Raw genomic sequence first — 16,324 nt, forward strand, 5'->3', positions numbered from 1 at the left:
CTATGCTTCTAAGGCTGATTTTAAAAATAAAAACAATGCATATTCTGATCCTGACATGGGGGTTATTAATGTGGTACAGAGTGTTTGACTATAGTTACCTTATTCACATGCATGTAAGCTTTTCATGCAATGGCTCCCCAAGTCAGAATTGAGATACAGTGGCAACATGTGGGGGATAGTGATGTGGAGAAATTGACACCTCTACTGAACATTCTGTGTAAGTTCCATTGAAAATAAGGACAACTTGGGACCCCTATTTGTCTATTTGAAATGTTCTACAAACACTGGGATTTTTTTAAATCCAATATTATATGAATTCAAAGAAAACTGGTAAAGGAAAATTCTGTCCCAGTGGCAGTGAACTTTTAGTATTGGATCACACATCATGGCAAGTGCTATAGCAAGATATCACATGCCTTTAAGGCCTTGAATTAAGTTTTTTCAGTATTCATGTCATGCTATTGCACAATAAGGCATCACTTATATAATCATATTGAACTATAAAATATCTTTAAATATAGGTACTGAAATATGGCCAGAAATGTTCCATTTGTCATTTGTTTATTTACCATATTGAAGAAAGGGCGTCATTGTGTTAAATAAGTATCTTTTAAATATAAATAACTCTCAGATTAATAAGCAACAGAGGGTCCTGTGGCACCTTTAAGACTAACAGAAGTATTGGGAGCATAAGCTTTCGTGGGTAAGAACCTCACTTCTTCAGATGCAAGTGCTGTTGCTTTTTACAGATTCAGACTAACACGGCTACCCCTCTGATACTCTCAGATTAATATTTTTCCTTCATTTGAGCCTTTTAATATATCATCTTATAAATCGACACTATGATCCTCACCCTTGAGCACCCTGTGTGGACATATTATTAAACCTTATTACAGCCGTTACAACTCAAAGACAGACTTCTGGGTTTCTTTTCTGAAGAGCTGTAAATATTGGAAAGGTGGTACTGGAAATTCAGCTTGAAAAGAACAAAGAAAGAAGGGCACTTAAAGAAAACCAGTGGTGGGTTTAAAAGGAACTTTTAGCAGTGCTATATGTCTGATCTCTAGAGAAACCGCTAAAGACCTGACCGCCTCCCAGTGAAGTCTTGGGGCCCTTTGCCATTGGCTTCAATGAGCGCAGGAGTAGACCCTGGTTCAGATAGTTCTAAATAAATTAGATTTACATTACATGGCTAATGTTAAAAATAATACGAAGAAAAAAGTAAACAGTGATACGGTTGTACAAAGAAGGGAACCTTTGGTGAGTTTACAACAGAAGCAGCTTCATTTGCTATCAGATTGGCATAAAAGACGACTTAGTGTGGGCAAGGCTGAATGTGTTAAATTTGAAGTGAGTGCTGCATTAGACCCAGAGGGCATTAGTCTGGTCCCTGCTCCAGCTCAGTTACACCACTATGGTAGCACTAAGTTGTTGGGCCTGTAGACAGGTTTAAGTTAAATGTGCTCTGAACTGCTCCAACTTAGAAGTTGTCTACACGGGAAGTTAGTGCACAGTAAGCTAGGGTATGAATTTAAAGTGCACTAAGAACTTCACACTAGTTCCCCATGTGGACACCCACTGTGCACTAAAAGTGCCCTCATGGGGGTTAGTTTAATACAAATTGCACTAAGCTGATGCCCACAAAGGCATTCTTAGCACATAGTAAGTGTCCGCCCAGGGAGTTAGTGTAGATTAGCTAATGTGCACCAGGTGCTGTGGGGGTTTTCTCTGTGTAGACAAGCCTTTACACCAGAAACCAGAGTGGACTCTGGCTGGCTCCAGGATCTGTGGGAGGCATAAAGCAGAACTCAGCCACACTAGACAATCTGGCCCATTATCTTCAAAACTTAGGCCTGGTCTACAGACCGATTTTGGACTGGACCAGTGTGACTATGTGTGCTAGGGGTGTGATTCTTTTACTATATTGATACAATCCCTAGTATGGATGAACTTGTACCAATAGAAAAGTGCTTATAGCTTATTCATTCCCCTTCTTGTACAGAAATAAGCCATAACAGCCTCCACAGCAGGGATATCACAGGGTTCACTGTGCTGAGAGAGCTAAAGTGGTACAACTTTTATGTAGGGACAAGGCCTAAGAGCCAGCTGCATGCATTCATTTCCCCTCCCCCCCCCCACGCCCTGTATCTGCTCCACAACTATGCATTCAAATAAAGTAGCCAATAAGAAACAAAAGGAATTAATGGCTAGTTAGCAGGTGAACTTTTGCAAGTTCACCCATTAGGATGACCCATAATGAAGGCTAAGATTTAGTCATGGGTATTTTTAGTCAAAGTCATGGACAGGTCACGGGCAATCAACAAAAATTCAGGCCCCATGACCTGTCCATGACTTGTACTGTCTACCCCTGACTAAATCTTGGGTGATCTGGGAGGCTCTGGGGGCACAGCTGCTGCTCTAGAGGTGGGGATTTGGTGAACCCGCTGGTATTTGTGTGGTGCGGGGGAGGCTGCTGGTGCGGGGCGGCCCAGGACCACCGCTGCTGCTACTGGTGGGGGGCAGCCTGCCAGCCTGGGACTGTTCCCACTGCTGCTGGTCAGGGGCAGCCCGGGACCACTGCTACCGCTGTTGGGGGGAGGGGGCAGCCCGGCCAGTCTGGGACTGCCGCTGCGGCTGCTGGCAGGGGGCGGCCCGGGACCACCATTGTTGCGGGGAGGGGGGCCACTGCAGCTGGCCCCAGGGCCACCCAAGCTGCTCAGGCGGCCCTGGGGTCAGTCGCCGGGAGCATCTGAGCTGCTTGGGCAGCCCTGGGGTCAGTCACACCTGCTGGCTGCAGAAGCCATGGAGGTCCCGGAAAGTCACAGAATCCGTCACTTTCGTGATCTCTGTGACAGACTCGCAGCCTTACCTGTAACACAAACTCAGGGTACTATACAGCTCTCATTGAAGCTAAAGGAAGTTTTGCAGTGGGCCTCAATGGTTGTAGGCTCAGGCCCAAGGTTATTTTTAGTGCATTTCTTAAAACTATTATTTGTGCTGCTCTTATATCCTCTCACATGCTGGTCACTTCTACTTAATGTCAGCTAAGGAAGACTATTGTTCTAAGATACATAGCGTGGCCCAGTGGAGAATACACCACACTGGGAGTCTAGAGACCTTGGTTCTGTTTCCACCTCTCTCACTGACTTGCTGTGGGACTGTGATGGGTTGGGGGAGGGATATCTCAGTGGTTTGAGCATTGGCCTACTAAACCCAGGGTTGTAAGTTCAGTCCTTGAGGGGGCCTCTTAGGGATCTGGGGCAAAATCAGTACGTGGTCCTGCTAGTGAAGGCAGGGGGCTGGACTTGATGACCTTTCAGGGTCCCTTCCAGTTCTATAAGATAGGTATATCTCCATATATTATTATATTTTATTATCACAGAAACCCCTTTGGGGCTGCCAACTGATGTGCCAAGATTACTCCTGCCCCTGCCTTCTCTGCCAGCTTGGGACTCCAGAACCCTGCCTGGTTGTGCCAGACACGCTTGCCAGCTACAAACGCAGACCCAGGTCTGAACCACACCCCACAAACTGCAGGCTTAACTGAAAGCAGCTTAAGAAGTGTTCCTGTCTCTAACACTCAGATGCCCAACTCCCAATAGGGTCCAAACCTCAAGTAAATCCGTTTTACCCTGTATAAAGCTTATACAGGGTAAACTCACAAATTGTTCGCCCTCTATAACACTGATAGCGAGATATGCACAGCTGTTTGCCCCCACCCCTTCCTCCCAGGTATTAATACATACTCTGGGTTAATTAATAAGTAAAAAGTGATTTTATTAAATACAAAAAGTAGGATTTAAGTGGTTCCAAGTGATAACAGACAGAACAAAGTGAATTACCAAGGAAAATAAAATAAAACACGCAAGCCTATGCCTAATACAGTAAGAAGCTGAATACAGATAAAATCTCACCCTCAGAGATGTTCTAATAAGCCTCTTTTACAGACTAGTCTAGGTCCAGCAGTCACTCACACACCCCCTGTAGTTATTGTCCTTTGTCCCAGTTTCTTTCAGGTATCCTTTGGGTTGGAGAGGCTATCTCTTGAGCCAGCTGAAGATGAAATGGAGGGGTCTCCCAGGGGTTTAAATAGACTTTCTCTTGTGGGTGGACAGCTAGAATCCTAGCTACAAGATGGCGTTTTGGAGTCACATGGGCAAGTCACATGACCATGTATGACTCAGAACTTACAGGTAGCAGCCATTGCTCACATGCTACCTTGAACTTCCTCAAGTAGACTTCTTATGTGGATTGGAGCCTTCCAAGATCCATTGTCCGTTAAGTGTTTCTTGACTGGGCACTTTACTTGCAAATTCCTTTCTAAAGAAGCTGCCCAAATGCCTTACTAAGGTTACTTAAAATCAAACAAGTACACAGCCAATATTCATAACTTTGAATACAAAAATGATACATGCATACAAATAGGATGAATATATTTAGTAGATCATAACCTTTACAGAGATATGTTACATGGCATATGTAGCATAAAACATATTCCAGTTATGTCATATATACATTCATAAGCATATTTCCATAAAGCATTATGGGGTGCAACGTCACAGGGGCCTTGGACAGTTCACTTGGACCCAGATTTTCTGCTGTGCCAAGTTTCTATTTGATGCAAAAGTGGGAGCAATGGGGAAGGAAGAGTTTGTCATAGAGATTTGTAGCTTCCTGAGTCTCAAGCTGCATATTTGCTACCGAAGATTGCCAGCCGCCACGTATGAAAATCATGAGTCAGCGCTCAAAGATCATGAGAGTGGCCTAAAAGTTGTGAGATATTTTAAAAACAGAATACATCGTGGTGTTTGCTCTGCCTTCTGGTTCACTCTCAAAGCTCTGTGCACAAAGGACCACATGCCACCTGAGGATAGCCAAGGCCCGATGCACTCCATCTCCATCTCCAACCTACTTCTATGCCAGAACCAAGATGCACAAGCTCTGTTCACCAAACCAAAGGACTTCTCAGCAGGCTAGATCTAGCTGATTTCCAGCCTTTGTGCACCCACAAAGTAGCACAGAACTCAACAAGAATTTGGCCCTCCAAGCTTTAGAACCCCAACTAAACAATATTGTACTTTGTTAGGCACCCTGAAAGATACCAATTGAAAAGTACCATTACTGTTAGAATAACTTACCGGTCAGCAATCATAATGTACAAGATGGGAAAGAAAGCCTATGAAGAGAAAGCTATCACCAAAAAGGAGAAGCAGCATTACAGAAAATATAGCAAAGGACAAATCCTGCTGGCTCTAATGATGTGTAGTCCCATAGGCTTCAACAAACGACCCAGATGTGAATAAAGTCAACAAGATCGAGCCCACACTATATGATACTTTTATAAAGATGTTTCCATGTTGGAGTTAAGGAGACTATTGGACTCTTCTGCTGCTACTCTAAATGCCCAAGGACCTGAGAGCAAGATTTCCTAAAACTGAGAATGAAGGCTATAGGAACAATGCAGTGCAAAAATTTCATTAAAACATAAATCACTGTGTTTTAAACCCAAAATGAGATTTATATTGCTAATAAATGTTGACAGCACTATAAGTCCTCTTGTACCAGGGGATGCTTCAAAAGATTCTGTTCTATGCAGCATCGTGGTTATTTGAATATAAATGGGAGCTTGCAGCAAGCTCCAGTTGCTTAATCTCACTGGGATAGATCCAGACTACAGTGTGCTACCTAATACAATAATTATTTCATGTTTTCCAGGTAAAAAGTGGGAGGAGGGGAATAATTTAGGCATACGATAGTCCCCACAGATTTTTTTGTTCTATGATTCCAGGCTAAAGTGCAGGCTACTTAGAGCATGGCCCCTAACTTGCACAAATTAAACCTATTCTTTTCTCTTTCAGGAAGAGATCTGTCCTAAAGTTGAAGGTGGACCTGTGCAGTCCTGCCTCTGGGCTTCAGCTGTCAATGTCAGAGACAAATATATTTATGTGACACAGCCCAAGCAGAACAGACTAATGATCATTGATATCCAGACACAGAAAGTCATGCAGGTACTTACCAGGCGAGCTATTTATTCAGGATGGCAAAGAGGCTTTGATATGCTAAAGAGTTAGGTCCCTACCCAGTGAACCTGTGACCTAGTTCATGTGTTGGACAGATATACTATTTTCACTCATTGGGGTATACTGCGTCATTTGCCATGCTATAACCTCATTCTCAAAAAAACGGCTTGATGGCATGATTCTCGTAGTCCTAGGAAGACATCTGCAGTCACGTTTGCAGCTACCTAGAAAGTATTTCTCACTTACACTTACTGGGTCAGTTTGTGACCTCAGTTATAACCAGATTGCCCAGGTGTAACGCTAGCAGAAATTGGCCCCTGTAGATGGAAGTTGTGGTGTGAGATGGAGTGTTGTCTGCTTAGCCAGATCAGGGGACTGGAATCGGGCTACCTAATTTCTATTTCTGGCTCTGTCACTGACTCACAGTGTGATTTTTTTTTTCAGCTAATTACACAACTCTGTGCCTCCATCTCCCTAAAGTGGGGGGAGGAGGGAGTAGCAGGTGGATAATGGATTCCACAGGAACGTTCACAGTTGTCTTTGTAAACAAATGTTAACATAAATAATGTTTGTAAGCCACCTTCACTTGACTAAATATGAATACAAATATTTGTTTCTTTGAAGTCTGTGGATGTTGACCCCCTACCAGCCAAATTACATTATGATAAATCACATGACCAAGTCTGGGTCCTTAGCTGGGGGAACATGCGGAAGTCCCATCCAACACTGCAGGTAAGTGTTGTGTAAAGTTAACATTTTACCCTCTCTTTCTTTTAGCAGCACCATTGGCTACTGATAACACTTTCTGTCTTGAATTTTTGCAGTCATTGTGCATTATTTCTCCCCCACCTCTCTTACAGTTTAATCTGTTTTTGAGCCACTGTCAGGCACAAAGCAGAAAATATGTTGTAAACCAGTAGTGGGAGTGTGTTGTTACCATTGTCCATTTTGTTTTTAAGACTGATGACAGAGCCAAATGCCACAAATGCATGCAGAAAGAGCTGGGGTAACTGAGAAAAATACAAACAAACAAGGCTCATAGTGATTTTTGCTACCTGTTCAGAGCCTCCTTTAAAACAGCGCTGGCACAAAGTGGTTGTAAGGCAGCTGTAAAGGACTCCCTTTGGTCTAGGTGGTCTCGACAGCGGGCACAGAACCAACTCAGCCAGCTCATGACACATATAGCAGGATCCCTTGGAGCAGGGAGTTTGGGGAGGACAACAGTGCCACCGACATTCTTACACCCTGGGTATTCCCTTTTAGTATAACAGGCCATAGGGATCATTTTATCTGGGCTGGACGGCCCTCAGACAGCTCTGATCTGTGCCAAACCAGCCCTAGAAGAGGTGCAGAGTTAGCCCTGCACTTAGCGCTGCACCAGCACAGGATGCATGCCTCTCCACTGTAAAGGAGGATGAGATAAGAATGCAAAGCATTATGTGGTATTGTGTGGAAAAGGCACTATATATACAAATACACTGTACTGTAGTTCTATAGTTCCTTCAGAACTCTTTGGCCAATCATGTGCCTGCATCCGAACAAGCCTGTTTCTCCTTTTTAACATCAAGGGAGGCTAGATAGTATATTAAAAACAATTAGCTACTCAGCTTTATACAGTGTGGGGCTAAGTTTTCTGCTGGTCCATTAAGATGCTGCTTATTTTCTTTGAATTCTGCTGATTTTACTTCAGTTCTGTCCCCAAATCTTGAGTCTCTTTTGTGGACCAACTATGGCGCACAATACACTAGTATTCTTCTTCTCCTCTCAATGAAATATAAACCTTTAGCAGAGAAAGAGGTTGTTCGCTGCTTCTGAGACTTTTGTATCGAGAAGTAAAAAAAAGGAGTGATAATTGAAAGTATTCTGCAAACTCAGTTTCAAATCCCTCTTTCTGAATAAAAAGGTCAGGCTGGTTTCCAAAGCAGCTCTCAAGAATAAAGAAGCATACGCACAGCCTTTAGGACAAATTCTTCTTTAGACACCTTAGTGCAAATGTGGAATAAGTCCATGAACCTCCATCTAGTTACTCCACATTGATCGCGGTTTAACCAGAGCCCTACACATCATTTTACCAAGCTAATACAAGACCCAAGTTTGGCCCATCCACACGTACTGCTGTGTAATTGCTATTTTCTGATACCCATGGTCTAGAACCTTCTGGATCTATGAAACTCAAGCTTTCCCATTTATAAATTATTGCCGACAACATCCAGATACTTAAAGGCTAGACTGAGCATAGATCTGTTTTAGGAGCAATATACAGCGCTGCTCTCCCGGGAAGGAACTGAACCTCAGAGAGGCACAATTGCTTTCCTTCCGCCACCTGTCTCACACAGTATAGAAATCTGCTAATGGCCTTGCCCCGCAGCAAAATACATCCAGTAGTTTTTACACTAGCCAGCATATTGGTGGGGCAGATCCAAGGTTCTCTTCCCATTCCCTTCATCACCACCTCAGGTGGCTGCCTCCGTAATGCAGGAGGGTGGACTGTGTGTTCTCACTTCACTGTTGGTCCTTGTGTAGTCGTGAAGGATTGGGTCAACTGCCGGCCATTTACGTTCACTCTGAAATTATTGGTGATGTACGGAAGAAACAATCCAAGATTTTCACAAGCAGTGCTTCCACAAACTAACAATGTTACGCTGCATGAAGTGAGGAAACCCGACCTGGAGTTTAGTGTGAGAGCAGAGATTTGGCTTCATGCTGTTATTTTGACATCTACTGAATTTTTTTCATCTGATACTCACCATAAAAATTAATTCATCCATGTGGCTGCAGTACGTTGCCAATATCAGCCTCCTGGTTGGATGAGTTGCTATAGTACTATAGTGTTGTTCTGTCTCGAGTTATGCCGACAGTACAGGGCCTGCTGAGCACCCACAACTAACATCAGTAAGCATTTTGTGTGTGCACAGCCCCCCTGAAATCAGAACCCTAGTGTCCTAGGAATTGGATTTTTTTTCTCTCAAAATAAAAATAATAATAATAATAAAAAGGTCCTGAATGGCACATCCTGCCCTTGCCTTCTGGTCTGCAGAGACTCTCAAGGCAATGGCCCCACTGTGCTTCTGCCACACCAAGGGATCAAGTATAGGATACTGGAGGCCTAGGCAAGGGATGTGCAATCCCCATGAGGCACTGGAAGTCAGTTCCAGCGTGAAAAGGGGTAGAGAAATAATCAACTGGCTGTAGAGAGACTGAGACGGGTGGGCTGGAAGTGGTGAGGCATGAGGTGATCTGCCATTGCACACGTCCGCTTGACTTCCTACCTCCACTCCTCATAGGGAAGCAGGAAGCTTAAGGATCACAGATGCCTTTCTGGAAGATAGATATGCTTTACAAGTTGTTGGGTTTGGTACGGGAGTAACTGGATGAAATTTAAGGCCTGTGATATAGGGGAGATCCAACTCAGTGATCTAATCTTCCCTCTTCCCATCCCCACCCCCACCCCCAGTGAATCTAGGGCTAGCTACAGACAGGTACCTAGGTGTTGCAATGCCTAACTCGTAGGCACCTAGTGGAATTCTGAGCCCTGAGCTAGCTGCCTGGGCTACCCATGCATTGCATAGGGAGAGTTAGGGGCCCAAGAAGGAGATTCCTGGGAGCCAGCTGAGGAGGGAGTGGCCTAACCTAGCCAGGACTGAAATGCAGAGGAAAGGGGTGGGGCTTAGACTCCAATCAAAAGTATTTAGGCAGCTGACTCCCATTGATCTGGGCCTTAGGTACCTGAGTGACAGGCCAGAGGGAAGTGCCAATATTCTTAGCCACAAACCCTCTTCTGAAGTTAGGCACTTAAAAGCAAGGTCAGCTTTTTCTCATGAAAAACCAGAGAGGAGGCCATCCAGACTGTTATGGCTTATTTGGAGCAGGGATGTGAACTTTAGTCTTCCCCTTCTCGAGCAAGTGCCCTAACCACAGGGCTATTGGGTATGCTAGGGACACACACAAGCGCGAGCCGAAAAATTCCCAATCTGCTTGGCCCTGATTTTGTGTGAGGTCCAAGCCCATGGGCATGCTCAGCACACACTAATGCAACTGAGTGCTTTAGGAGAGATAAGGGAATGCCCAGTCTGAGAATTGCTCTGGGGTTTCAGTTTGAGTGCGGGATCCAAGCAGTGACGTGGGCCCACCAGCAGATACTTTGATGCCTACAGGGTTAGATAGCAGCTGGACAGTGGCTCTGAAAATGTCAGTGGCACCAAATGTTGGCATTAGATGCCTGAAGAGGCAGTTAGGCACCCAAATATCTTGAGTCTACTCCAGCCCTTATGTTGGCGCTTGAGAGTGGGAGGATCTTCTCCTTGCTGCCCTGCACAGCAGCTAAGTGCCCAGTTAAACTATTCAGGCCAGACGTTTGCCCATAAATGATCACCTTCTTTACAGCAGTTGCCAGGGTATTATAAAACAGGTGCCGTATTGCCATACATATTTTACAAACCACCTGGGCCCTGCTAAATAACTCAGGAATCCTGCACTGTTGTAACCTCTGGCAACAGAACAGCAGCAACTAAACAGAAGTTTCTGAAGCAATCTCCGTTAACTTCCCTGATGACTAGCATAGGTTCCTGGACAAGATACAGGAAGACAAAATGGAGTCCCTTTACCCATTCCAACTTAATAGCTTCCATCCAGCTGTGAGAGGTTTCTGTAATTAAAGGAAGGATGGCACAGACTTGTGATTATTAACACGACAACACCAACTGCACAGCTGGAAACTTGTTATAGGGCTACAGTTCTCGGATGGTCCTTTCTGTTATCTTGTGAAGTGCAGATACACATGGATAGCATTAGATTAACATCAGCAGCAGTCTACCTTTTGTTTTTCTGATCTCTCCCTCTCCCCCCCCCCCCCAAAAAAAGTTTGCAGTGTCAAATTTGATGAGGTTCCACCCCACTCCCCCACCCTAAAAAAAACATTAATGGTTTCCCACAGCTCTGTAATAAAAAAAAAAAAGAAAGAAAGAAATTCAGCTGTACAGCTTGACCTTAATTTTCTCCCTCTTCAGAAACCAAGGGTTTATCAAACAAAGCTATGCAGTCTATTAAGGGGCTGCTATTGTTTTGTTGTTACTAGTTTATGGGAAAGCAAATGTACAATACGGTTTCTGGCTTCATGAAAGCACTCTGCAAAAATTGGCATTTTTCTCAAACAATTTAATTGGAAGAAATCGAAATGGCATGACCAGAATGTTTGAACTAAACCTTTTAAGATTGTAGCACATCCTGTAATTAATTATTTAGCCATAAATTCAAAAGAACTCCTGTTAGCATGTCACATTAGCAAAAACTTCTAATGAATTGACCTAAATCTTCTTGAACCAAAACAATCCCAGTAAACAATTTCTGTATTTAATATTTTAATTGTTGAAAATTTCTACCTCCTCATTTTTCTGGGGTTATAAGGGAGATGATAAATCAGAGTTTCCATGGCAGCAGAAGGTTTGCTTTGTTCTGAAGGACAGCATTTCGAGAGAGTGCCTTTCTCTGCTCTTCCATGTATTTTACGTGGTGCACTAGATGGGTGAACATTTCTGCTCCTTCAAAGTGATAATTAATTGCTGTGAGTTAGCGTTAGATCATTCAAGCCAGTGAATTATCATTGTGCATTTAAGTGAGTTTAATACATATGAAATAAATGTTTACTTTAAACAGTTTGGAATACATTATTGTAGGTTTAGTGTTGTCACACTATTTCAACTTGTGCATGATTGCTTTGTCTACTGCTATGAACATCATCTTATGAAAGCAGAGAGAGTTGTACACTTACCTTACAAATGTCAATCTTCAAATGCCATTTTATTAACACTATTTTTCAAGGCAGCTACTCCAAACGCTATTTTGAAAGTATGAATCAATTTGAATCTCCTGGATTCAAGGCAAGGCAAATATCTTTTTGGTGTAACGCAGTTATGTAACCTGTATTTACTTCTCTCCTTCTTGTTTTCCCTATGCTCAACATTTTGTTTATTTATTGTAGGTAATATCAGAGGCAAGTGCAGGGGAAAATCAGCATGTCATCCGCACGCCATTTGAAGATGTGGATGATTTTTTCATACCACCTACAAATCTTATTATTAATCACATTAGGTAAGGAATGGTCCTAGTGACTCGTCGTCATCATGCTTTGTGCTTCTAGGATCCTTCTGTCTAATTGGCTTAAAGTACTATACAAACATTAATGAATGTGTGATGTGGTTAAGTATTATTTTCCCCATTTTCCTGATGTGGAAACTGAGGTAAGAAGAACAGGATAAGCAAATTGCCCCAAATTATTCAGCAAGTCTGTGTAGAGCCAGGAATAGAAACCTGAGGTTCAGACTCATGCTTTAACCACAAAGCCATACAATAAGACATCTAAGATTCAAAGTGTGCCGCTGAGGGTATGACTACACTGCAAATTAAGGTGTGCTTGTACTTAGGGTGACCAGATGTCCCGATTTTAAAGGGACAGTCCTGATATTTGGGGCTTTTTCTTATATAGGCTCCTATTACCCTCCACCCCCTGTCCTGATTTTTCACACTTGCTGTCTGGTCAGCCTACTTGTACTGTTTGTAACAGTAGCTAGCAAACACATGACAGCACAGGCTTCAGCATGGGCTAACCATCCCAGTACAAGCCCTGAAGGACTCGGTACACATATTGAGCTGAGTGGTAAAAAATTTATTCTCCTCTAAAGTTTGGCTGTTGAATACATAACTGACCATTTGCATGCTGAGATACGTGACGTGTGTGCAGTAACAGCGACTGCACAAATGGTGCATGCATTTAAAAAAAAAAAGAGTACCGTGTATTGTGATTACAATTATTTCCAAGGGAATTACAATTTAGCTAACAAACTTAACTCAAAATAATATGCATTATTTCCTAATGTGACCACTACACGTTAACTGTTGAAATCAATACATAGTACTTGATTATATTGCTACCATGTTATAGCACAACTACTAATCATGTTATGTAGCCAATATAGCTAAATTACGCTAGTTGTGTGCCATATTCTGCTTTTTAGACCCCAGTCCAACAAAGCACTTAAACACATGCTTAACTTAAAGTTAGTTGCTGGATTGGGGCTCTACTGATGACTGCCACACTATCAGTGACATTGGTGTGCCTATGTGCAGGCTTTGACCCAATGTAAATAGTTGTGCTCGCTGAAACAAACAGTAATTTGACACGTTCCACTGGCTGTTCATTCAGATAAATATCTAGCCGTTCTTCAAGTAGTGTCCTTATGGATGGTCCATGTCAGATGTGCATGTGCCCCACGCACCTTTGATTGGAGATTTTCATTAGCAGTGTCCATTTGGCCCAAGCACATGCTGCTGATACCTGCGTGTCTCACCCTGAGGCTATATCAGGCTGGGCAAGCAAACTGCCCTCAGTTCCTGCGTCGGCCTGAGACAATGCTTAGTGCATCCGCATCGGGCTTGCCTCGGCTGCTTGCTGAGTTCTTTTTACTTAGTTTGTTAGTAAGTAGCAGTAGTTAGTTAGTGGTTATTGAAAGACTGTGTTATTTCCTCTGGGGAAAGCCTCCCTGCATAGGGCATGCCCAGTTCACCGGGGTTTAAATGTTGCCTTGTGTGTAAAGAGGCTATCCCGGTCAGCAACGGACACTTTACGTGTGTTTGTTGCCTGGGAGAGTCACATGTCCCACTTAAGTGTAACGTCTTGTTTAGCCCTCAAATCCAAGCCATGGAAGGACCAGGAAACCAAGCTGTGACTATTAATGATGGAGTGCTCTCTTTGCCTCACTTTGGAGACAGGTCAGGAGACCACCCCATCAGTCCTGAGGGAACTCTAGGCCCCTTTACATCCTTGGCATCCAGGGCCTTCCTTCCCATGGACATCATGACGCTGTCATACTGTGTTAGAATTATTCAAGGGAGCCCCCAGACTTCAGTCAGAAACAGTCTTCAACTTCTAGGTAGGGTTGCCAACTGTCTAATTGCACAAATCCAAACACCCTTGCCCTGGCCCAACCCTTCCCCAAGGCCCTGCCCCCCCCCCCCATCACTCGCTCTCCCTCACCCTCACTCACTTTCACCAGGCTGAGGCAGGGAGTTGAGGTGCAGGAGGGGGTGTGGGTGGGGGCTCCGGGCTGAGTCTAGGGCAGGGGATTGGGGTGCAGGCTCCGGGAGGGAGTTTGGGATTGTGAGGGGGCTCAGGGCTGGGGCAAAGGGTTGGAGTGTGGGAAGGGGTGTGGGCTCTGGGAGGGAGTTTGGCTGTGGAAGGGGGCTCCAGGCTGAGCCCAGGACAGAGGGTTGGGGTGCAGGAGGGAGTGCAGGCTCAGGGAGGGAGTTTGGGTGCAGGAGGGGGCTCAGGGCTGGGGCTGGGGGTTGGGGTGCAGAGTGCAGGCTCTGGGAGGGAGTTTGGGTGCAGGAGGGCGATCAGGGCAGGAGGTTGTGGTGCAGGAGGGGGTGAGGAGTGCAGGCTCTGGCCTGGCGGTGCTTACCTTGGATGGCTCTCGGAAGTGGCGGCATGTCTGGCAGTGGCTCTAGGCTCAGGGGCAGCCAGGCAGCTCTTTGTGCTGCCCCTGCCTCCTGGCACTGCCCCCACAGCTCCCATTGGCCACGGTTCCCCGTTCCCGGCTGATGGAAGCAGCAGAGTCGGGGGCAGCGCACGGAGACCCACTGGCTGCACCTTTGCCTAGTGGCCGCAGGGACATGCTGGCCGTTTCTGGGAACGGCACGGAGCCAGAGCAAATAGGGAGCCTGCCTTAGCCCCACTGTGCCGCCAGACTTTTAGCGGCCTAAAATCTCCCGGATTGGCTTCAGTATCCTCCGGGAGATTGAGATTATTTCAGGAGACTCCTGGCCAAACTGGGAGGGTTGGCAACCCTACAAAGTTCTAGATCACATAGCAGCTTGCATTTTTGTGACTGAACATGCAAGATTATGCCTTTGCTGTTTCTAGGGGTGGCTCAGATCAGCTTTCTTGCCAAACCAGTGTCAGTTCCTCAATAGGTTAATTGCTACCTGGACTGGTGGAAGGTTCATTAACCATAACCACAGATGCATCTCTGTCAGAATGGGGGGGCGCACCTCAATGCTCTAACAATACATGTTCACTCTGATACCACCCCCAGATGGTCATCCCAAGAAACATCCCTTCATATCAACCTGTTAGAGTCAGAGCGGTCAGAAATGTCTCCCTTCATTTTCTGCCTCTCCTCAGACAGGTTACCAAAGTCATGACAGACAATGCTGCTTGCATATTCTATATCAATTGGCGGGGAGAAGTGAGATCTCCTTCCCTCAGAGTTACAACAGATACTATTTAAAAAATAGGAAAGATACAGAAATACTTACCTTCAAAAATGGAGAACTTTTAGTCACTGTGGTGAATTCCAAAATGCTACCCGCAAATTTGCCTTACGTCTGGTTGTTCTGGAATATATGCTGTAGCTAAAGGAAACAGGACTATTACTTATTTCTCTCAAGGTTCATTTGGGTGCCTTAAGAGCTTTTCATACCACTATTGAAGGGTTCTCGCCATTTGCTTGATGAGGTCACAATCTACATACATCTATGGCTCTACTTAAAAATGTCCAGTATGTGAGAGCTGAAGAGCTGCTACAAGGTCTTCAGTACATATGCCTTTGTCAATGCCTCTAGTGCCGATGCAACAGCTGGCAATGCACTTTTTTCCTCTGTGCTGGACACGAGTCTGAAGTTCCCTCCTTGTTATGGGAATACTGTTCCATTACCCACCTTCCTTCCCCTGCTTTGGAGTTTCCTTCTGAGGCTCAGTGGTGAAAAAGGAACTGAGGGGCAGTTTGCCCATGCAACCTGATATAGCCTCAGTGCAAGGCGTGAGGCTATCAGCAGCATGTGCGAGGATATCACACATGCTGCTGATATCCTCACGTGTGGGCTGAAGGACATTGATAATAAAAATTTCCAATTAAAGGCACATGGGGTGCACATGCACCCGAAGTGGAGCCCCTATGGGGAGCACATCTTTGAAGAACTACAGGTAGTGCCCAGAGTGAGTAACATCTCGGAGGCGGGGTTAGTTCCCAGGCTGCCCTACAGACTCATTGGCTGTCCATTAAAAGAATACTAAGAGCAGGTTTTTTCACTGAGATTTCAGAGCACAGATTTCACACAGGCATAGAACTTCTTCAGCAGCTCTGTGCACATAATGCACAGTCTGACCCACTTTTTCAAATTAAAGTTTATGATAAAAGCCTGGGTTTTCTCTTAGTCACACACTTGGCCAAGTATTAAGGGAGTCTTGAAAGAAATGCTGTAAAGAAAGGCTTTTTTTTTTTTTTTTAAGAGTAGTCCAAGCGTGCTCATTC

The 16,324-nt window shown here is 44.6% G+C and overlaps 1 protein-coding gene across 2 annotated transcripts in view; it reads left to right on the forward strand.

Moving 5' to 3' along the window:
• The window catches only part of FSTL4 (follistatin like 4), a 475,057-nt gene that overhangs the window by 453,996 nt on the left and 4,737 nt on the right, over nt 1-16,324 (forward strand). For both annotated transcript variants that reach the window (XM_034779252.1, XM_034779253.1), the window contains 3 exons: nt 5,859-6,008; nt 6,645-6,752; nt 11,998-12,107. In XM_034779252.1, coding sequence (XP_034635143.1) covers nt 5,859-6,008; nt 6,645-6,752; nt 11,998-12,107 — 368 coding nt within the window. The remainder of the gene's footprint in view (nt 1-5,858; nt 6,009-6,644; nt 6,753-11,997; nt 12,108-16,324) is intronic.

The sequence above is a fragment of the Trachemys scripta genome, chromosome 8, assembly GCF_013100865.1.
Source record: "Trachemys scripta elegans isolate TJP31775 chromosome 8, CAS_Tse_1.0, whole genome shotgun sequence".
NCBI lineage: Eukaryota > Metazoa > Chordata > Testudines > Emydidae > Trachemys > Trachemys scripta.